Below are 22,898 nucleotides of genomic sequence, written 5' to 3' on the forward strand. Positions count from 1 at the left end.
GTTTGAGGGTGCTGCCTGTTCCATACCCCCCCTACTCCTCATCTAGCCTTTTAGGGGTACAAACAATAGTAATTGGGGCCTAGTGTGGTTGTGTACGTGCGAGATACATACACTTTTTTTGATCATATTTCCTATTCCGCTATTCAATAAAAACCTTTGAGGATCAATTGAATTGCGGGATAGTCTGTGTCGGTACGTGTGAGAGAGATCCACCTTTCCAAGTTGTTGGGGTTCATCTCATACTTCTGAAGGTTTGAGGGTGCTGCCTGTTCCATACCCCCCCTACTCCTCATCTAGCCTTTTAGGGGTACAAACAATAGTAATTGGGGCCTAGTGTGGTTGTGTACGTGCGAGATACATACACTTTTTTTGATCATATTTCCTATTCCGCTATTCAATAAAAACCTTTGGGGATCAATTAAATTGCGGGATAGTCTGTGTCGGTACGTGTGAGATCCACCTTTCCAAGTTTTTGGGGTTCATCTCATACTTCTGAAGCTTTGAGGGTGCTGCCTGTTCCATACTCCTCCTCCTCCTCATCCATCCTTTTAGGTGTACAAACAATAGTAATTGGGGCCTAGTGTGCTTCTGTACGTGTGAGATACATACACATTTTTTGATCATATTTCCTATTCCGCTATTCAATAAAAACCTTTGGGGATCAATTAAATTGCGGAATAGTCTGTGTCGGTACGTGTGAGATCCACCTTTCCAAGTTTTTGGGGTTCATCTCATACTTCTGAAGCTTTGAGGGTGCTGCCTGTTCCATACTCCTCCTCCTCCTCATCCATCCTTTTAGGTGTACAAACAATAGTAATTGGGGCCTAGTGTGTTTCTGTACGTGCGAGATACATACACTTTTTTTGATCATATTTCCTATTCCGCTATTCAATAAAAACCTTTGGGGATCAATTAAATTGCGGGATAGTCTGTGTCGGTACGTGTGAGATCCACCTTTCCAAGTTTTTGGGGTTCATCTCATACTTCTGAAGCTTTGAGGGTGCTGCCTGTTCCATACTCCTCCTCCTCCTCATCCATCCTTTTAGGTGTACAAACAATAGTAATTGGGGCCTAGTGTGCTTCTGTACGTGTGAGATACATACACATTTTTTGATCATATTTCCTATTCCGCTATTCAATAAAAACCTTTGGGGATCAATTAAATTGCGGGATAGTCTGTGTCGGTACGTGTGAGATCCACCTTTCCAAGTTTTTGGGGTTCATCTCATACTTCTGAAGCTTTGAGGGTGCTGCCTGTTCCATACTCCTCCTCCTCCTCATCCATCCTTTTAGGTGTACAAACAATAATAATTGGGGCCTAGTGTGCTTCTGTACGTGTGAGATACATACACATTTTTTGATCATATTTCCTATTCCGCTATTCAATAAAAACCTTTGGGGATCAATTAAATTGCGGGATAGTCTGTGTCGGTACGTGTGAGATCCACCTTTCCAAGTTTTTGGGGTTCATCTCATACTTCTGAAGCTTTGAGGGTGCTGCCTGTTCCATACTCCTCCTCCTCCTCATCCATCCTTTTAGGTGTACAAACAATAGTAATTGGGGCCTAGTGTGCTTCTGTACGTGTGAGATACATACACATTTTTTGATCATATTTCCTATTCCGCTATTCAATAAAAACCTTTGGGGATCAATTAAATTGCGGAATAGTCTGTGTCGGTACGTGTGAGATCCACCTTTCCAAGTTTTTGGGGTTCATCTCATACTTCTGAAGCTTTGAGGGTGCTGCCTGTTCCATACTCCTCCTCCTCCTCATCCATCCTTTTAGGTGTACAAACAATAGTAATTGGGGCCTAGTGTGTTTCTGTACGTGTGAGATACATACACTTTTTTTGATCATATTTCCTATTCCGCTATTCAATAAAAACCTTTGGGGATCAATTGAATTGCGGGATAGTCTGTGTCGGTACGTGTGAGAGAGATCCACCTTTCCAAGTTGTTGGGGTTCATCTCATACTTCTGAAGGTTTGAGGGTGCTGCCTGTTCCATACCCCCCCTACTCCTCATCTAGCCTTTTAGGGGTACAAACAATAGTAATTGGGGCCTAGTGTGGTTGTGTACGTGCGAGATACATACACTTTTTTTGATCATATTTCCTATTCCGCTATTCAATAAAAACCTTTGAGGATCAATTGAATTGCGGGATAGTCTGTGTCGGTACGTGTGAGAGAGATCCACCTTTCCAAGTTGTTGGGGTTCATCTCATACTTCTGAAGGTTTGAGGGTGCTGCCTGTTCCATACTCCCCCTACTCCTCATCTAGCCTTTTAGGGGTACAAACAATAGTAATTGGGGCCTAGTGTGGTTGTGTACGTGTGATATACATACACTTTTTTTGGATCATATTTTCTATTCCGCTATTCAATAAAAACCTTTCTAGGGCAAGATCTTAAATTACAGAAATATGAGGAGACCGTCAAATAAGGGCCGTGGCCTGGGTCGTGGTGCTGCTGGTAGAGCTCCTGTTGCAAGGAGAGGACATGGTCGATCTGTGCCAGCTACACGCACAAGTGAAACACCTTCCTCAAGTGTGAGTAGGCGACAGAACCTGCATCAGTATTTGGTAGGGCATCAAACGCCCCTAGAAGTGATGAGGCCAGAACAAGTTGAGGCGATAGTAGATTGGTTTGCTGCTGACAGTGCCTCCAGTTCCTTCACATTGTCTCCCACCCAGTCTACTGCAGAAAGGTCAGAGTTGGCACCTGCAGCCAATGTCCAACCGTCTTTCACCTCACCCCCTTGCAAATCAGGCCAGCAGTCTGAGCCCCAAGCCATACAGCAGTCTCTTATTCTTTTTGAGGACTCTGTCAGCAGGGTTTCCCAGGGCCATCCACCTAGCCCTGCCCCAGAAGTGGAAGAGATTGAGTGCAGCGATGCCCAACCACTTATTCCTCAAGATGAGTACATGCAAGGATCATCGCAGCACGTCTCCGATGATGACGAAACGCAGGTGCCAACTGCTGCGGCGTTCAGCATTGTGGAGACCGACAAGGAGGGCAGGGGTGAAGACTGGGTGGAAGATGATGTGGAGGACGATGAGGTCCTCGACCCCACATGGAATGAACGTCATGCAGGTGAACTGAGTAGTTTGGAGGAAGAGGCGGTGGTCGCACAGAGCCACCAGCACAGCAGAAGAGGGAGCAGGGTGCAGAAGCGGAGCGGCCGTGCCCTAGACACTACGCCCGCTACTGCCCAACGCAGCAAGGGAACGAGCGCACCAAAGTCAGCTCAAAGGAGTTCTCTAGCGTGGAAGTTCTTTAGAAAATGTGCTGATGACAGGACACGAGTGGTTTGCACCCTGTGCAATCAGAGCTTGAAGCGAGGCATGAACCTTCTCAACCTGAGCACAACCTGCATGATCAGGCATCTAAGTGCAAAGCACGAGCTGCAGTGGAGTACACACCTTCAAAACCAAGAAACGTCTCTGGCTCATCCTGCTTCCTCTTCTGCTGCAGTCTCGGCCGCTCCAGCCACATCTGTAGTGATACCGGCACCTGCCACCCCGCAAACAGACGATCTGTCAGCAACACCACCACCTGGGTCACCAACAACCATCTCCACAATGTCCCGTGGAAGCGTTCAGCTTTCCATCTCCCAAACACTTGAGAGGAAGAGGAAGTACCCCCCTACCCACCCGCGATCCCTGGCCCTGAATGCCAGCATTTCAAAATTATTGGCCTTTGAAATGCTGTCATTCCGTCTGGTGGAGACGCACAGTTTTAAAAACCTTATGTCGGTGGCTGTCCCACAGTACGTCGTGCCCAGCCGCCACTACTTTTCCAGGCAAGCCATCCCTTCCCTGCACAACCAAGTGGGGGAAAAAATCAGGTGTGCACTGCGCAACGCCATCTGTGCCAAGGTCCACCTAACTACGGATACGTGGACCAGTAAGCACGGTCAGGGGCGTTATATCTCCCTAACGGCACACTGGGTAAATGCAGTGGCGGATGGGCCTGAGGCGGATAGCAATTTGGCGCATGTCCTTCCACCACCGAGGATTGCAGGGCGCTTCAGTTTGCCTCCTGTTCCTAACTCCTCCTACTCCGCTTCCTCATCCTCTACCGCCTCCTCATCCGGACAGCGTAACACCTTCACCACCAACTTCAGCACGGCCAGGGGTAAACGACAGCAGGCAGTTTTACAACTTGCCTGTTTGGGGGACAAACCACACACCGCGCAGGAGTTGTGGAGGAGCATGGAACAGCAGACAAATGAGTGGTTGCTGCCAGCGAGCCTCAAGCCCGGCCTGGTGGTGTGCGATAACGGGCGAAATCTCATAGCAGCTCTGGGCCTAGCCGGTTTGACGCACATCCCTTGCCTGGCGCATGTGCTGAATTTGGTGGTGCAGAGGTTCCTTAAAAACTACCCCGATATGTCAGAGCTGCTGCAGAAAGTGCGGGCCGTTTGTGCGCACTTTCGGCGTTCTCACCCTGCTGCTGCTCGCCTGGCAGCGCTGCAGCGTAACTTCGGCCTTCCCGCTCACCGCCTCATATGTGACGTGCCCACAAGGTGGAACTCCACCTTGCACATGCTGGAAAGACTGTGCGAGCAGCAGCAGGCCATAGTGGAGTTTCAGCTGCAGCACGCACGCGTGAGTCGCTCTGCGGAACAGCACCACTTCACCACCAATAACTGGGCCTCCATGCGAGACCTGTGTGCCTTGTTGCGCTGTTTTGAGTACTCCACCAACATGGCCAGTGGCAATGACGCCGTTCTCAGCTTAACTATCCCACTTCTATGCCTCCTTGAAAAAACAATTCGGGCGATGATGGAAGAGGATGTGGCACAGGATGAGGAGGAGGAGGAGGATGAAGAGGTAACATTTCCAAGGCTTTCAGGGCAGTCATTCGCAAGGGGCTCCGAGGGTGGGTTCCTGCACACGCAAACGCCAGGGACGCAATTGTCCAGCAGGGGCACAGTTCTGGAGGATGAGGAGGATGAGGAGGAGGAGGAGCTGGAGGAGGAGATGGAACCATGTTCACAGCAGGGTGGCACCCAGGCCAGCTCATGGCCATCACTGGTGCGTGGCTGGGGGGATACAGAGGACACGGACCATACACCTCCCACAGAGGACAGCCTTTCGTCGCCTCTGGGCAGCCTGGCACACATGAGCGATTACATGCTGCAGTGTCTCCACAACGACCGCCGAGTTGCCCACATTCTAACTTGTGCTGATTACTGGGTGGCCACGCTGCTGGATCCCCGTTACAAGGACAACGTACCGTCCTTAATTCACTCACTGGAGCGCGATCGCAAGATGCGCGAGTACAAGCGCACGCTGGTAGACGCCATGCTGCTGGCATTCCCATCTGACAGCGGGGCCACAGTGGAAGCACAAGGCAGAGGAGGAGGAGGAGGAGGTCGCCAACGCAACCAGGGCACCGCCAGCACCTCAGAAGGCAGGGTTAGCATGGCCGAAATGTGGAAAAGCTTTGTCAGCACGCCACAACAAACAGCAGCACCAGCAGCTCAGATGGAACGTCTTAGCAGGAGGCAGCATTTTACCAACATGGTGGAGCAGTATGTGTGCACACGCCTACATGTAGTGAATGACGGGTCTGCCCCCTTCAACTTCTGGGTCTCCAAATTGGGCACATGGCCTGAGCTTGCCCTTTACGCCTTGGAGGTGCTGGCGTGCCCTGCAGCCAGTGTATTATCTGAACGGGTATTTAGCACGGCTGGGGGCGTTATAACAGACAAGCGCAGCCGCCTGTCCAGAGACAATGTGGACAAGCTCACGTTCATTAAAATGAACCAGGCATGGATCCCACGGGACTTTTCCGTACCTTATGCAGAATAGCAATGGATACCGACCTTACCCACCCATTGTTCCATTTTTGCTCTTTCTCACTCTTTTGGGGTGTACCCTCATTTAAAATTTGTGAAAAGAAGCAGTGTTGGCTACCTCGTCCTCCTCCTCAGGGCCAGATTAATGTAGGGTCTATTGGAGCTGCAGCTCCAGGCCCCTACCTTTTATATAGGCCCCGGGTTGGCCATATTCACTGTTACCGCTCTTCTGTCACTTGTAAACACAGAAGTCTGGCTTCTATGCTCGCTTCCCCAGGCAGCACCCTCAGAACCTCCCCACACAGCGTGAAGGCCGGACAAGGAGGGACAGTTGGCGATGCATGGATGTGTTTATGGGCTTCAGAGACAGCATCCCATGTTGAATTAGGCATGCATGGCTGCACCCTTCCTCCTCTGGGTGCATGGCAAGGCACGGCCCTAAGGCCCTTCAAAATCCTCAGCACCAAGCCCATGATGCTGTTAATCCGGCCCTGGTCCTCCTCCACCGCCGCTTCCACCTACACCGCCCATAGGTGTGCGCAGCCTATTGCATTAAGGTGTGCACCCCAAAGTTGAAATACACATGCATGTGTTTGCCAGCAGGGAGAGTAATGTATCGGGGCCATGTACCTGTAGGCAAGGAGAAATAGAGCAGAGCAGGTCCCAGGGAGATCTTTCCCATCTCCTCACTGGCAATGCTATGTGCCCTAGGTGATTAGGGTGTGCCCAGGCACACCCAGCACACCCTGTGCGCACGCCTATGTCACCGCCACATCCACCACCACCTCAACCTCCCTCCTACTCCATATGGGCCTCGTCCTTCAGAGATGAAGAAGAACATTGTTTTATTTTTCAGTTTTTTTTTGTTGTTTTAAGTTATTTCCCTATCCACATTTGTTTGCAGAGCACTTGCCATGCTCTTAATTACGTTTTGCTGCCATTTGCAGCACTCTAGCCCTTTCCTTTGGTGTTTTAGAGCCATTTTAGTGCCTTAAAGTTCGGGTCCCCATTGACTTCAATGGGGTTCGGTGTCCGGGAAAAGTTCGGTAAAAGTCCGGGACACGGACCCGGACTTTTTTTTAAAGTTCGGCCGAACCCGTCGAACACGGACATCTAGGTGTCCGCTCAACCCTACTTATGAGTCCATGTACAATAGGACATTTAGAGGCATATTTTAAGCTCAGTGTTTAGAGGCAGAAAAAAAATCCCTTCTGCATTACATTTTTGAGATGAGTTTTCCAGTAAAATGCTAAATGTGCCTAAACATGCCTAAACACACCCAAGCAATTGTACAAAATTGCTCTATATGAGCAGGGTTTTTTTTGCCAAAAGAACTGGCATTTTTTAAGCCCAGTGTGCATGGACCCTACCACTTCTTTGAAACGGTGTTTACCCATGCATGCACAGTTAATGTATTTTTCAATTGAAAAACGTCCTTCTTTGGAAACTAATTATACGTGCTTGCAAGGGTAAATGTTGAAACAAGCAAGCATCAGCGTTTACACAAATAAATCCATGTACAGCCATTTACTTGTATGGCAAGCTTGTATATGGCACCTGTGTCTCCCTGAGGTCAGGAAAATGTCCATGTATATAAACCAAAAAACCTAAAATGACATGTTTATAGATCAGTCAATATGACAATTTATAAACATTTACTGCAGGTCCATCTTGTTGGTGCATGCAATGAAGGAGATTGATTCATCATCAATAAATGTTGGGTAAAAGTTAAATTTCTGCATTATAAATGTGTTTCAAAGTGTATAAATAGCCCAAAATAATTTTTGTCTTGGATATAGTAAGGAAGGGTAAATCCTCTGTCAGTTTTTTATAATGGTCTATGTCCCCAATTGGTAGATAGATTTGGGTCAAAGGTCAGGGTCAGTATATTTTGAGTAGGATTTTTTTTTTTTTTAAATTTGTATCATTGTCAGTTAGTGTCAATGTCAGTGTGTTTTACAAGAGGACAAAAAAAAAGTAAGACAAAGAAAGCAAAATGTGCACTATTGTTTCTATGCTGTACTACAGGTACTGTACAAACAACAAATAACATACACATATGTGGTATGGCTGCAATCGTCAGGAGCAGGAGAATTTATTTTGGGTTGTTCTTTGGTGGTAGGTTATGGTATTAACAATAAATATACAGCTAAATTTAAAAAGAAATAATTACTATTTTGGACCATTTTTCCTGGTTTCTTGGTTTGATAATATAAAAAACAAACTAGGAGATATCCATAACCATTTAACACCATATAAAAGCCCAATTTGCCCTGTAAAAAAACAAGGCATAATTCTTCTGGCTATACAAAGTAGTTGTGAAGATTTGTACGGTTTTATTAACCTCCCTGGTGGTATGATTGTTTCCGATTTTAGGTGCTGAAAGCGGTACCATTATATTGCTAGCAATTCTTAAGGACGAGCAGCCCCAATCAACTATTTACATATGATTTTTTTTCTTTATAACATCTCGGGTATGATAAAGTTTGAAACACAAAAACACAAAATCATAAATTATAATATAATAAATAACTATAAATAAGTTAAAGTGTATATATATATATATATATATATATATATATATACACATGTATATACATGTACATATATACACATATATATATATATATATATATATATATATATATATATATATATATAAAAAGTACAGTAAAACTGCAGGAAAGGGCACTGGGGGGGGGCAAACTAATGTCAACTTATTTTATTTTGTAATGTAATCCAATAGGATTACAATATATCAGTGTGTTTGTGCATTTTACTTTTCAAATTTGCTGCCGGTTCCACCCCCCTGCGAGTGTCACGTCGCAGGAGACGGAAGCCGGGGCTCCCAGCATCAGGCGGAAGATCCTGTCGCCGTATGCTGCAGGGACACATTGCGGGATCCCGGGGAGAAGGTAAGTAACCTCTACCAGGATCCAGGCATAATGGCACTGAAATTCCACCCACGAGCCACACTCGGGAATACCGCTAAGGAGGTTAAAACATGTCAAGTTGCAAAATTGTGCTTAGAAATTAGATTTGTTTTACCCTTAGCATTGTATATGTCACTGTGTATGATGTGTATAAGTGCATAGGCTGTTTGTAGGACTACAGAATTGTCTCTTAATGCAAGTCAAAGGGTCATGTCTTACTTGAAAATAACAAATTCTTCATGATGCTAACTTATGTTATATCACCAATGGTTTGAAACACCTTCCCCTCTTCTTATTTCCAAATTGTAGATGAGGTGTTGTAAGGTTCATAAAAGTGAATTGAGTAGTGGTGATGTGTGAGATTTCAGTGCAGCATTCTCAGATCACTACAGGGAGTAGGGTGGGCCATACCTGGAGCAAATTTATTTTCTGCAACCACAATTCCCCCATCAACACAGAGAATGCTGACAGGGAACTCCCTCCTTCTGGGCCATTGTCTTCTCCCAGTGGGGAGGGGTTGGGGGAAGTCACCCACACTGGGAAAGGACAGGGATTATTGCTAGAGGCTATCTGGGAGTGTGAATTTTGGCACAGATCACCAGGGAAGTATGGAGATCGCAGATTCATAAACTGGCCGTTTCTGTGTCATTTAATGACAGATTCTCAGGATATGGAAATGATATGCGGCGAACATGTTCTCCCCCCGATCATCTCTGTTTCATAAACCAATAATGATCCGAGATGAGCTGTGACCAGCAGGATCACTGCTCATCTCAGTTTCATAAACGGATACCTAAAACTGAAGCACTCATAATCTGGTACAGCTCTGCAAAGAAACCAATCAGCTTACAGGTTTTATTGTGAAAGCTTAATTGAACAAGCTGCATTTTAAGGTGATTAGCAACCATGCACAACTGCAGCAGATTCTTCAGTACACGCTATAGAGGAATATTCTTTGTTCATATTTCATGTCTGAGGTTTACAACCACTTTAGCATATGCATTTCAAAGCTCACTTCAGCAGCAGCTAATTTTTTTTGTTGTATAATACTTACTGCTATATGTAATATTGAAGCCTCGTCCAGACATTGAATGGTCAGCTTGGAATTCCAGACGCAATATATGACTGTTACTGGTAAGGTGGGATGGGACTTCAGCACCAGTGAATGTTCCTAATATTGGCGAATCCAAAGAATCACCATCTTTAATAGCAAGAAAGTCAAACTGAGATTCCAAGTCAAAGTCATTAAATGACAGATGGATCCGACTCCCTGGATCAGAAATTATAGTCCAAATGCAGTTTAAATTGTTTCCATAGCCTTCTGGATAGTCTGGAGAGAGAACTGTCCCCATTGGTGCAGTAAAATTTGATAAGCATGGAACTGCAAAATAAATAAATACATTAAAGCACAGAGAAATTGTAACAAGTCCTCCACATTCATTATAAAGATTTGCATAAAACATGGCTTGCTATTTTTGATTGTTTATGTGTATATAAATTCTCTAGACAGAGTCTAAATTAAAATTGCAGTTGTCAGCTGTAATTGTTTTCTTTTTGTTTGAAAACAGTTTCGTTTACGTAGATAACATATGAGTTCTGTATAAAATAAAAGAACATGAAGAAGTATTATTTATTCACCTAAATTAAGAAAGTATTTTGGGATTTGTTAAAACATTTTGTTTGATTATATTAGTCAATCAAATAGTTGCATTGCCTCACCAAAGTTTTATATAACAGATGGCGGAAACTGTTTCAATGGACCATTTTATTTTTTAGCATTGATTTACCATACCTTTGAGAGAAATATTTGGATATTTCAATAAGCAGAGTTGTATATGTAAACAACAGCCAAGTAAGTGCAAATGATAAGATTCAGAATATTATACATTAGCATTTTTGGAATGATTAATTTGTGTTATACGAGAAATAAAAAAAGGTTTATTAAAAAATACTTACAGATACATATTGGTATATTGGCTGACCACTGATTATTTTCTTTGCAAGTTATTGACTTCTGACCAATTAATTCAAATCCAAATTGGCATTCAAATCTTAACACATCTCCATTGGAGAAACCATCTCCTTCTCGAATACAATACAGCGGTGTCCCAGGGTCACCACAGCTCTCTTTTTCAATTTCTACAAAAAAAATATACAATTTCAGTAAAAACATATGATGGTATTTAGTGGTAAAACAGCTAATATTGTTAGCATCTTACTTTATATTATATGAACACCTTGCGCAGTCAGTGTCCTATATGTGTAGCCTAAACTGGGACAGCATAAGTATAGGATTACACTTTAACACTCTATACTGGAAAGATTTTTAGAGACTCCGACACTCTGATGGTTTCATTCAACTTTGAGAAACATTCCAACAGGCCTTGTTATGGACGGGTATAGAGCAGAATCCCTTGATTCTCATGGATTTCAAAGGTGAGAAAAAATCCAGTGACCATGTACATCAGGTTGGTAGTTTGAGACAGGTGTCTATTTTTAGATGGCCAATGAGAACACCTGCTGGTGTCCTTTAGGGCAAGGACATAAGTATTCAGGTTTGCTAATAATGATTGGTGAAAGTTCAATTCACAAATGGTTTGACAAATCTTGTTTTAAATACAGAAAATCACAAATAAGTCTGTGAGTGGATTTGGGGAGGGAGTGGTGAGTTGTGTTTTGAAATTCTGACTATTGTTTGGGCCAATCAACAAATTACTTTAAAAAAAGGGTATAGAAAGCTGAGTTGTAAAAAATACAGTACAATGGGAAGAAGGTCTTTTCAAGTATTGTCTAAAATGTAGTAGAGACAATTAACAGGCCTCAGATAACAAAAAGTCTTATAAAATTGGTTAGCAGGTTAAAATTTACTAAACACAAAAAACATAAGCTAGAGGCTTTACTATAAGAATTAAGAAACTGCAGAGGATAAAGCAGTGAAAATGGACAGTAGCAGAACAGTTTTAGAGATAACAGGTCAATTATATTAGAACCAAATAGTGCAGGCAGGTGTTTTACTACAGCAGCAGGATAATTTCAATGAGCAAGGCTAGGTCCAAATTTACTAGGGACAGTGAGCATAGATAAGAATCTTACTACAATACATATGATACTACAGAGGAAACAGCAGTGTAAAACTGGCCAGCAGCAGGATAGTTTTAATTAAGCGGCATATTTTATTTATAGTGCTGGGGGAAGTACAGTGAATGTGAGTGAAATAATGTGAGTTGTTTAGGTGCCCACTCTTCTTGCAAACAAAATATATTTTAAAGAACAGAGGGTCAGTAATAACTGAATGCTTCACTTAAAGCACCCCGAACTTTAAAAAAAAAATGCCCTATTAGCATCAACTCAATATGAAATAAAACATGTATCCCCCCCAAAATAAATGCGCAAAGTTAAGACTAGAACCAAAAAAAAAAAAAAAATAATGAGCAGAGTAACAGGTAAAAGAGACCACTGACCTAAAACCAACCATAAAATAGAAATAAAGACAAAAAGCCCCAAAGAGAACAAACAAAGGCAGCAAAGGGGTCGAATGACCACAAAAAATCTAGCAATCAGAGTTAAAGCCTAGTTTTCTTGACCTGATATCCCTCAATACAGTTTGCCAGCTTTGCAAAAACAGCTTCCAATTTACATTGGCACTATGTCATTATGGATGCTCTGTGACCCCCTTAATATAGTGAGGAGGCTTGGTTATCCAAGACCCTATGACCTTGACCTGTGCCACATCCGGGGAATTACTAGAATAGAAAAACACGCAGGACCCGTCCTGCTGGTAGTGGATTTTAAAGGCACTCACATGGACCAATTGTATTAGTTGCTAAAACATTGTTTATGAAACATCATGTAAAAGCATAGTAAGCGCCATAAATAGAAGTAAAAAAACACACATATACACATGTATATATCAGTGATAAAGTTTGTTGCATATATGTATAACCTCTATATATTGACTTCACATAAGAGGTATTAGGTGGACATAGTTGGTCATGCCTGTCTGTGTATTACCACTGAGCTGTCAATATGTGCCACAATCACCTGTATTTGTCCATGAGGCTGTTTATTTCACAATTGCCTCTATTTTGCCACTAAATTATTCATATATTGCAACCATGTTGTCACTATTTACCATACCATAACAAGCATCTTGAAAGCATAGTACTGAGTTTGTGCACCTTCCAAAAAACTTGTCACTATTTAACCATACCATAACAAGCATTTTGTAAGCATAATAACGGTTATGTGCACCTTCCAAAAACTGTTATAGATACAAGTTTAAACTTTTGTCCAAGTATTGTTAATTAAATAGATATCAAACAGACGATATTCTATACTTAAACCTGCATTATGCGATAATTAACATTACTAATTTTTTAACAAAAAATGTGCATTATCTATCATGCATGACAAAAAGTGTATAACATTTCGAAATTTTTACTTTGCAAAGTTACTGCATAAATCCTACTGCTAGATATTGTGGAGAATCTGGGCAATGGTATGTCAGGTGACAATAACTTCCTCCATAAAAACTCATGCAATGATAAAGGACTACAAAGATTGGAATTCACCTTATCATCTACAATCACAAGCCGTCTTTGTGCTTTAGGCCAATCCCACACTCATTCTTGGGAGTACCTGTCACTGAGATATGTCAAGCCAAAACATGCTTGAGTTGATTGCAGCGGAACTGGTGCACTTGCAACAAAAAAAGTTAAGCACTGTCCATGTTACTTTTTTATGTGCACTAATGCAAGCATTTGGGGTGTACTTCCCTCTTCTAATGTAGAAGGTTTTAAGCTAAAACATGCAAATGTTTGCTGCTCTGTGCATAAACAGGTAAGTGACAGGCTATGCAATCAGCACATTGTGTTCTACCTGTCTGTGATCAAGAAGGATTGAGATAAGGAACCAGCTTGTCATTGGAAAGTTTAACATGTTGCTATGCCATCAATACCACAGTAACGTAGCATATTCCATGGACAACCTTAAACAGCTGGGAGGCAGGATGTCAATTGACTTTGCTACCCATTTGTTTCCCCCCTAGCCATTGTACCTTAACCACTTTCCGCCAAACAACGTCATATGATATCGCAGACTTTGAGTGGGGATATCTGAATGATGCCTGTAGCTGCAGGCATCATTCAGATATCTTCTTTTTCAGCAAGCAATTTCCTGCACAGTAAAAACAATCATAGTGGCTGTTCAGCTGCTTGATTTTTGTTCAGCAGCTTGTTTTTACAGGCAGTGGGAGGGGACTCCCCCTGGTGCTTCTACCAGCACGTCTGTGTGATCCGTGTGATCCGTGTCTGTGTGATAGACGAGCCGGAGAAGGATTCCTTTGGTGGCAGAAGTTCACAAGATGGTCCCCGGCAGTCTCTATGACCTTTGGAGGCCAGGCACAGCGTTGTGACATAATGTCCTGCCTCAGAAGTTGTAAACACTGCTGTTGCCTCAGGTGGGAAGGCAAAATCACTTTTTTAAAATTATTTTAGGCTTTCCAGCCTAGAGGTGAGATCTTGGGACTTTTAGACCCCAGATCCCGCTGTAAAGAGGGCCTGTCATGCCCTATTCCTATTATAAGCGATGTTTACATTCCTTGTAATAGGAAAAAAAATGGATTAAAAAAAATGTAAAAGGAAAGTGTGAAAATATAAACATAAAAGTAAAATAAACAATAAACAAGAAATTCAAACCGCCTAGTCCCCATGTGCTTGCTCGCAGAAGCAAACGCATACGTAAGTCATGCCTGCATATGTAAACGGGCTTCAAACCACACATGTGAGATATCACCCTGAACATTGGAGCAAGAACAATAATTCTAGCTCAAACCTCCTCTGTAACTCTAAACAAGTAAGCTGTAAAACGTTTTAAAGCATCGCCTATGGAGAATTTTAAGTACCGAAGTTTGGTGCCTTTCCACGAGTGTGCACAATTTTAAAGTGTAACATGTTAGGTAACTATTTACTTAGCGTAACATCATCTTTCACATTATGCAAAAAAATTGGGCTAACTTTAGTGTTTTGCTTTTTTTTCCCTAACAAAACACGTTTGAAAAATTGCTGTTTAGGAATGCAATGGGTAGTAAAATGAAATCTCTCCAAATAAGGGGAGTTTTTGGGAGTTGCCATGGGAACAGGTATCCCCATTGGTAGATGCAGTATACCTTCACCTCTTGTTGTGGTGGCATCTCCAAAATTATGAATTTCCCCAAACTTTCTCTCTCAGTATCTTATCCATGGTCAAAAGGACAAAAAAGGGGGGTGAACCTCTATAGCAAGGACACAGACAGCAACAAAAGTATGACAAATGTCAAGCCCTTCCCCTCGTTACCAAAAACTCCAAAATTGTCTTACATACACTTTATTTGTGCACTGAGTCCAAGAAATACATAACATTAGAACTAATTACCCCTTATCTAAATTATATTTAAATATTAAATTATTTTCCATTGTCATTGATTTTTCTGAAAACATGAACTAATCCTTTAAGAATGCCATCGCACTATTAACACAATATCAGAAAATATAGATATCTAAATGTTAATATATTTTTCTCCAACACATTATGGTACAGTATATCCTTGTTCAGTGAGTGTAATAGTCATTTGGAGAGAATGCTTTTAGCAGTGGTACAAGCATTTTCACAGACTGGCAACTGCAAGGTGATAAAACTCTCACTATGATTATGATGGGATTCAATTTATTGGAGACAGTCAATAAGTGTCCATTTGAATTCAATTTTCCCTGATGCCCAAGTGCAATCACAGCACTGTTCTATATTAACATAAAGGTAAAATAGCTTGTTTTTTATTTTATTATTTGGTATGGTATTGTATCAAGTACATAGCTTTTCCATATTTTATACTTTTTTTATTAGTTTATTTATTATGAGTCCCCACAAAGAGAAAACACTTACAATTAAACGGCTGCTTTAAATACACAGTTCTGATATTTATACACTCTAGCCACAGTCTTGGTTAGCAGGTCAACGTATATATATATATATATATATATATATATATATATATATATATATAGATATATAGGTAGATATATATATATATATAGATATATAGATATGTATAGATGTATATATATTACAAGTTTTTTCCCTCCATCAGGCTGTAAATAGATAGTGAAATGAAGCAGCAGATTTGAGCTTGTCTCCCTGTTACTCCAGGTCCTCCTATAAACATGTGTTAAAAAAGGGGGCCTACATCTCCCGATGTAGATCTATCATTATTCTCAAAGCCCACCACCACTGCCAGACCCAAAGAAAGAAAGAAAAAAAATGCTCTGCCCCCCCACCCCAAAGCACCCCTCCGTGTTAAGGGCATGTGGCCTGGTATGGTTCAGGAGGGGGGGGGGCACTCGTTTGTCCCCCTTCTTTTGCTTACCTGTCAGGCTACATGCTCAGATAAAGATCTAGTGTGAATTTTGGGGAGGCCCCACCCCATTTTTTTTTCATTTTTTTCTCATACAATTGTATTTAAATGTCATTTTTTTCTTTCAAAAAGTCAGTTTTGTTGCAGCAGTTTCTATACATGGTACAGATGCACCACTTTACAGGCAGACTAAGGGGACCCCCAGGCACCATATTTAAAGGAACTTTTCATTTTTAGTGTTTCACTTTAAGCATCATTTAAATTACTGTTACTGTAAAAACAATCCTTTTTTATAACATTTTTGCATTGATACATGTCCCCCAGGGCAGTACCTGGGCCCCCATACCCTTTTTTATGGCCATATAAGCCTTCAAAATGGTAACTTTTGATTTTTCAAGTTCGGGTCCCATTGACTTTAGTAGAGTTCATGATTCAGGTCCCAAATTTTTACATGTTATGGTGCAAACCGAACAGGGGGGTGTTCGACCCAACTCTTCTGATTAAATGGATAAAAAAGTTTAAAACAAGTAAATATCTTATACTTTCCTAGGGATTTAATAAGGCTAGCAGTAATAGGATTACAAATAGTTAATGTTAATTGAGAGAGTTTGGTTCTGCTTTAATGAGCCATTATGTATACATGTTAATTTATATTCTTACTGTCTTGTCCATAAACCTCAGAACATTTTATTAACAATGTATAGACATGAGCAGAAGGTCTAAGTTATTTATTTATGACATGTTAAAAGGAAATCATTTAAATTGTTCTAAGCACACACTGTTCCTATAGTCAGTGAACACTGTTACAAGCAATGTGGCCTCAGTCCAAGGTCAGGACTGGTAGAATCTATACCACAATCTAAGAGTTACAGTCACAGCTAGTTACGTTTAAATTTGCTTTTCTGTTTTCAGATATAAATATAAAATACATACAAAACAAATAAATTATTATAAAAATAGATGCTAGCAGATGTGGAAGAAATTGTGAGATTGAAGATAGAGTAAATTAATTCTCCAATCAATTCTAAACATATAATGATTTAAGAAAGTATTGATATGGTTGTGTAAGCTTCCCAAACTGAAGCTTTGAAGCTTGTCTGAGGTTATGACAGTTGAAGTTTAAGGCAGGCAACATAAGCAGGAATTTATACACTAAATAATAAATGGTCAGGGCAGAAGGTGATTAGGCAGAGCCATATAATTGGCAAAATCCAACATTGACTACAAGCAATACAAACACAATGACAGGATAGATCTGGGATATATGTTGAAAATCAACACCAGAATGTCACAAAGGAGCAAGAAGAACCTTCCTGGTCTTGACCTGTCACATTGAAACAAAAATGATTTATAACTTTGTTAAAGTGTTACTAAACCCAGGAGCTTTTATTCACTATATCTGGTCTCCCACAGTACATAGAACATGGAAATGCAATTCTGTAAATATAAACTGCTTAATACCTTGTCCCATCAGCAGTATATAGCAGTCTTGTCACTTCTATCAATTCCTGATTAAGCTTGTAGGAGGGGTTTTCATACTGCACTGAGCTGTCCTATAAGGATGCAGGACCCCTAACCCCCTGTCTGAACAGTGCTGATTGGCCCTGTGCAGATCACATGCACTCTCCCATCAACAAAAAAAAAAAAACCTCTGAACATGTGCAGCCTCACTCCAAAGGCTCTGTCTTATCTGGACATGTTCTGAAGTCAGTAGAAGAAGAGGAGGATCTGTGCATACAAGATTAAGCAGCCTTTTTACACAAAGCAGATGATTAACCCCTTAGGTTTAACAGTGAGTATAACAAGCATGTTTTACTGTATATACAGACTGATTTTACTGCTGTGGGTTTAGTAACACTTTAAAAAAAGTAAGCTTTCAAGGGGTGTAGCTACCACGCTACAGCATGGATGCCTAGACCTTCAGCTTTGCTCCAGTGTCAGGATCTCAGCCTGATTGAGGTGCTCTCACCTGGCCCCAGACACACCAAAGCCTGCCTAAAGTGCCGCCCGAGCTGCCGAGATAACTAAAGAGTCCGCATATCCGAAGAAACTTTATGATTTGTTTCCACCGGCGTTCCTTTCCAAAGATGGTGCCGACAACCACTCGCTCTCAACCACACTGAGCCCTGCAGCACTCCTCAGATGCCTCTACAGCTGTGTCCCAGAGCCCAGCAAAATCTAACCCCCAATTGGGTCCTCGCAGCCACAGCAACAAGGTGAGCACTGAAAAGGAATCTCTAGAAGACACTAGGGAGTTAGTGGATACAATAAATGCATTTCCTACTGCCAACCAGCCACTTTCAGATACCACAATGAAAGACATGCTTGTCTTCCTCTGCAGTTCATTACATGCAGACATGATGGAGTGCATGAGCAGTTTTAAGCAGGAGGTGAGCGAGCTGGGTGGCAGAGTTGATCACATTGAGCAAAAGATGGGGGAGTTCACCTCTTCTCATAACTCTCTTGTTGATGTATACAATGATCACACTGATGAAGTGACCTGGCTCAAAATAGCAGATTTAGAAGACAGGTCACATAGAAATAATGTGAAATTAAGAGGAATTCCGGAGGCTACACAACCTGAACAACGTCAACAGTATGCATGAGACCTCATGAGAGTTTTCTTACCCACAGTGCCTGATTCAGAATTAATTATCAAAATATTTCATCACTTGCCCAAACTGTCCCATCTTCCAGATAACACCCCTAAGGACATGCTGATGCGAGTACACTTTTTCCATACTAAAGAACGATTTATGTTGGCGTTTCGCAAAAACCCACAATCTCCTGAAAAATACTCCTCCATCCAGATCTTTACAGATCTCTGACAGCACACTATGCTAAAATGCAATTCTCTACTGTCCCTGAAAAAGGCACTACGCAATCACAACATTGTATTCCGCTGGGGTTACCCATCAAAATGAACCATCACCAGGGATGGCCACTCCAGGGTGATCACATCCCTTGATGAAGGCCTCACATTACTCCGCTCCTGGGACATAATTCCTGTTCAGGCTCCTGGGGAATCTACTCCTACCCCTCTTCTAAATACGCAGAATGACTGGCAACTGGTGTCCCATAAAAAGAAAAACAAAAATAAAACACTTGAGCACCTCACCTGCATTTACAACCCAAGTCTACTTGAATCCCATAACAATATGGAGCTTATAATGTACAAACTTCCCCTCCTAAACAATGTGCAGTCACTAGATTCCTGTTGAAATCTACTTTTTTACTTCATTGGTTTTATCTAAACTGTTTGTCCTTGTTCATTTCCTGCTCTTTTTTTTTTTTTCTCTTGGTCTGACCTTACCACACTGAAATACATATTTACTGAGGAACAATCACTTTGTGTACGCCGAAGTTCTCTCGTCCCTCAACGGAATCTATGGATTCTACTTCTGTACACCTCTGGATACACCGAAGATCCTTTAATGTACTGTCATCATTTTCACTCACCTGATAAACATTGCACTCACTATAACATATTTTAATGTCCGTGGCTTAATCCATCCTGAAAAGAGTGCTTTAGTTTGGAAAGAAGCTCTAAAGTACTGTGTTTTTGCAAGAGACACATTTCTTGGCCTCTAATACCCCCTTCTTTCAGCACAAAAACCTTCCCCCATATCTTTATGGCCTCAGCATCTACAAAAACAAAAAGGCGTACTAATATCAATTAATCTTTTCAAATGCCTTCTTTGCATCCAAAGATAGGAGCAGAGAAGGAATCCAACAGGTATTGGGAATTGGGAGAAGTCTGGAGGCCAGAATCTTGGCATAGAGCTTTATGTCTGTATGTAATAGCGAAACAGGTCTAAAATTAGATGGAGTAGTAGGTTTTTATACCCGTTTTAGGGATGGTAACAACATAAGCTTTCAGCATTTCCGGAGGGAACGAGGCAGAGGACTTTGCTTCAGAATAGACCGATATCAGCACTGGAGAGAGGGCATTGTGGAAAAGTTTGTAATAATTATTGGCTAGGCTGTCAGGACCGGGGAATTTTCCAGAGGGGAGCGATTTGATCGCTTTTTCTATTTCAAGTCTCGTGATAGGTACATTAAGGGCTGTTAAATTTTGAAATTTCTACATTGCTCGACCTGCCAGCCATTTCAACTACAAAGGTGGGTGCTTTGTAGTTGAAAGGGCCCACAGGGTCCCTCCAAACCCCCCCCCCCAGTTCTAGGGGCACTACTGCAACCTTTCCTCCTCAAGTTGCTTAATTACCAGGATCGGGACCAAATCCTGGCAACTGCTAGAGCAAAACAAGATCTCAGATGTGACAACGCCAAGATACTTCTTTTCCCTTATTACTCAATGGAGTGCCAGCAGAGGTGCCGTTTCTTCTTGAAGGTCCACAATCGGCTTCAGGATCAAGGCCTCAAGTTTAGTCTCCTCTACCCCAGTAAGCTCCGGGTGGTGGATGGCAGCCGTGCCAAGTTCTTCGATACTCCAAAGGCTGTGGCTTCTTGGTTGGATGACCACTGAGTCTTCATAATGGTGGGTTAATTGGGCGAGATGCACCTCTGTTTCCCAGGGCACAGCAAGTATTAGGGCTTAGACCTTTTTGGTTCCAAGTTTTACCTGTTTTGATATTTTTTTTTATATACAGTTGTTTACCAGTTTTACACTTCCTCGAGAGAGTGAGGTCTCAATGAATGTGTTTGACTATACTATCCTTATGCCAAACTTAGTTTACAGTCTTGGACTCAAGGTGCCCACTGTTTGAAGCCAGGCTGATTAGTCAATCGATGTTACAGTGTTTTTCAGCTTCCCTTTGCTGACTACTTGCCTACTCACATGCGAGACTGTTCTCCCTTTTAGGATGTTCTCAGACATCCCCTCTCCCTTTACTCACCCACTTAGATGCAGCGAGGGTTTACCTGCCCATCGAACGGCTGTGTATTGGACTACCTGGACATCTAACACTGACCACAGCGACCTGTCTCACAAGGTTTAGCTTGTATATAACTGTTCTTTTTTTGGGCAGAGACTGTTTCCTGACCCTCCCCGTGAGCTTTTGGGAGACGCCGGGTAATGGTAGGATAAGCACGTTGTGCTTAGGAAGTTCAGTTATGGTTTTGTTTTTGTTTTGGTTTTCATTTGGTTTTTGTTATATTTACATTGGATCCTTCCCCGCTACTGCCCACCAGATGCTGTCTGCCCTAGTGCCTGCACTTTCCTTCAAAAGTTTATGTCACCAGGACCATGGCATCACATAACCTAGATACCTTTTCTGTGGTCTCCTGGAATGTGAGGGGGCCTCAATTCTAAGTTCAAGAGAGTGCTCCTTTTTCCCATGATTACGACTCTACGGGCCTGGAAAACGGGACTAGCATATGAAAATTATCCAAGGACTGCAGTTTCTCTGAGTGCCCCCTTTTGGGACAACCCCACCTTGCCACACTTCTATAAACTTCCAGATCCTATAGTGTGGGCCAAACATAATATTAAACAGATCTCATATATCACCTCAGATCTCTCAGTATACTCATTTGACCATCTAATGTCTCACTACAATATTCCAAGCTCGTATCTCTTTAGCTATCTACAGTTGTTCCATGCTTTCAGAGGCCAGTTTCCTCCCAATGAGACACAGTTAGTACAGCCAGACCTGGAAAGAGTTTTGCATTATGAGTGCTCAGAGAAGTCTGATTCCATTTTTTATGCGCATCTCCTCTGAGACTCCTCTCCTGAACTATTCACACTTCGTCAGCATTGGGTCCGGGATGTTCCGGAGCTGGACCCTGAGGATTGGGTGGACATGTGGAACTTCCCATTCAAAATTTGTGTCTCTCACAGGGCATACCTTACCCCCTTCCATTTTCACAAAATGAGAACCTCCCTTTCCTCTGAGTGCTGGTGCTGTGACCCCGCTCCAGGGGATTGTATCCACATTTTTTGGACCTGCCCAGTGCTTAGTGCCTACTGGTCACAACTACTTTCTGTGATAAATTAATTACCAAGTGTCTCCATTGTCCCATCCCCAAAAATGTGTCTGCTAGGGCTAGTGGAGGAGCTGGTACCCAGAATGGCTGAAGTAATGGGCTCCCCCCCGGCTCCCCCCCTCCCCCTCAATTTCACTGTAGAAAAATCAGTTAAACAATGTTCTGCCTCTTTACAAAGATACAAACACCCATAGAGGCAGCCCCAAAAAATACAACAGAGTTTGGGCCAAGTGGTTGGCAGAACCCTCTACCAGTGTATCTGATTTAGGGAGGTTACCAGACAATTGATATCTCCCCTTAGATCAGATTTAGTCGTCCCTAACTATGCATGTCCTGTCTGTGGGCCATCTTGCTACATAATTACATCTAGAGCACGAGTCATATTGGTTATTTGAATTTGTCAAATTTTTTCTGTTTTTGTTTTGACAATTGTGTATTCTTGCCTCATTGTGACTTCTACTTGGGTCTATTGCCTTAAGATGTGACATGTTTTTTGAGCTGTGCCAGTGTACGTTTCTGTATGTTTTAATTTTATAAAAGAATAAAAAAAAAAAACATAGATCTGCAGGGGGCATGGGGATGATCGACATAGACGATAACTACCGTGCCTCTATACTCACCCAGCTAAAATATTGTATGGTTCCTCCCTTCTGAGGCCCTCTGGACCATTATTGAGGCAGCCCTTATTCCTACTTCAGATCTGCATTCTCTCCTGCTCCTGGACATCTGGAAACCATTTTTTTAAAAACATTTTCCACTAACAACACAAGCTTCCTTAACAACGTGGAGAGACCTCCAGTTTCTAAAAAAGCTGATCCCCCCCAGTT

General features: G+C 42.2%; 1 protein-coding gene across 1 annotated transcript in view; it reads right to left on the reverse strand.

Annotated features, from left to right (window-relative positions):
• CSMD3 (CUB and Sushi multiple domains 3) overlaps positions 1–22,898 on the reverse strand; it is a 1,619,578-nt gene that overhangs the window by 764,898 nt on the left and 831,782 nt on the right. The window contains exons 14-15 of the mRNA XM_082258441.1: positions 10,695–10,877; positions 9,793–10,119 (exon numbers count right to left, since the gene is read on the reverse strand). Of these exons, the coding sequence (XP_082114567.1) occupies positions 9,793–10,119; positions 10,695–10,877 (510 nt within the window). The remainder of the gene's footprint in view (positions 1–9,792; positions 10,120–10,694; positions 10,878–22,898) is intronic.

The sequence above is a fragment of the Pelophylax lessonae genome (genome assembly GCF_965119305.1).
Source record: "Pelophylax lessonae genome assembly, chromosome: 5".
In the NCBI taxonomy this organism is placed as follows: Eukaryota; Metazoa; Chordata; class Amphibia; order Anura; family Ranidae; genus Pelophylax; species Pelophylax lessonae.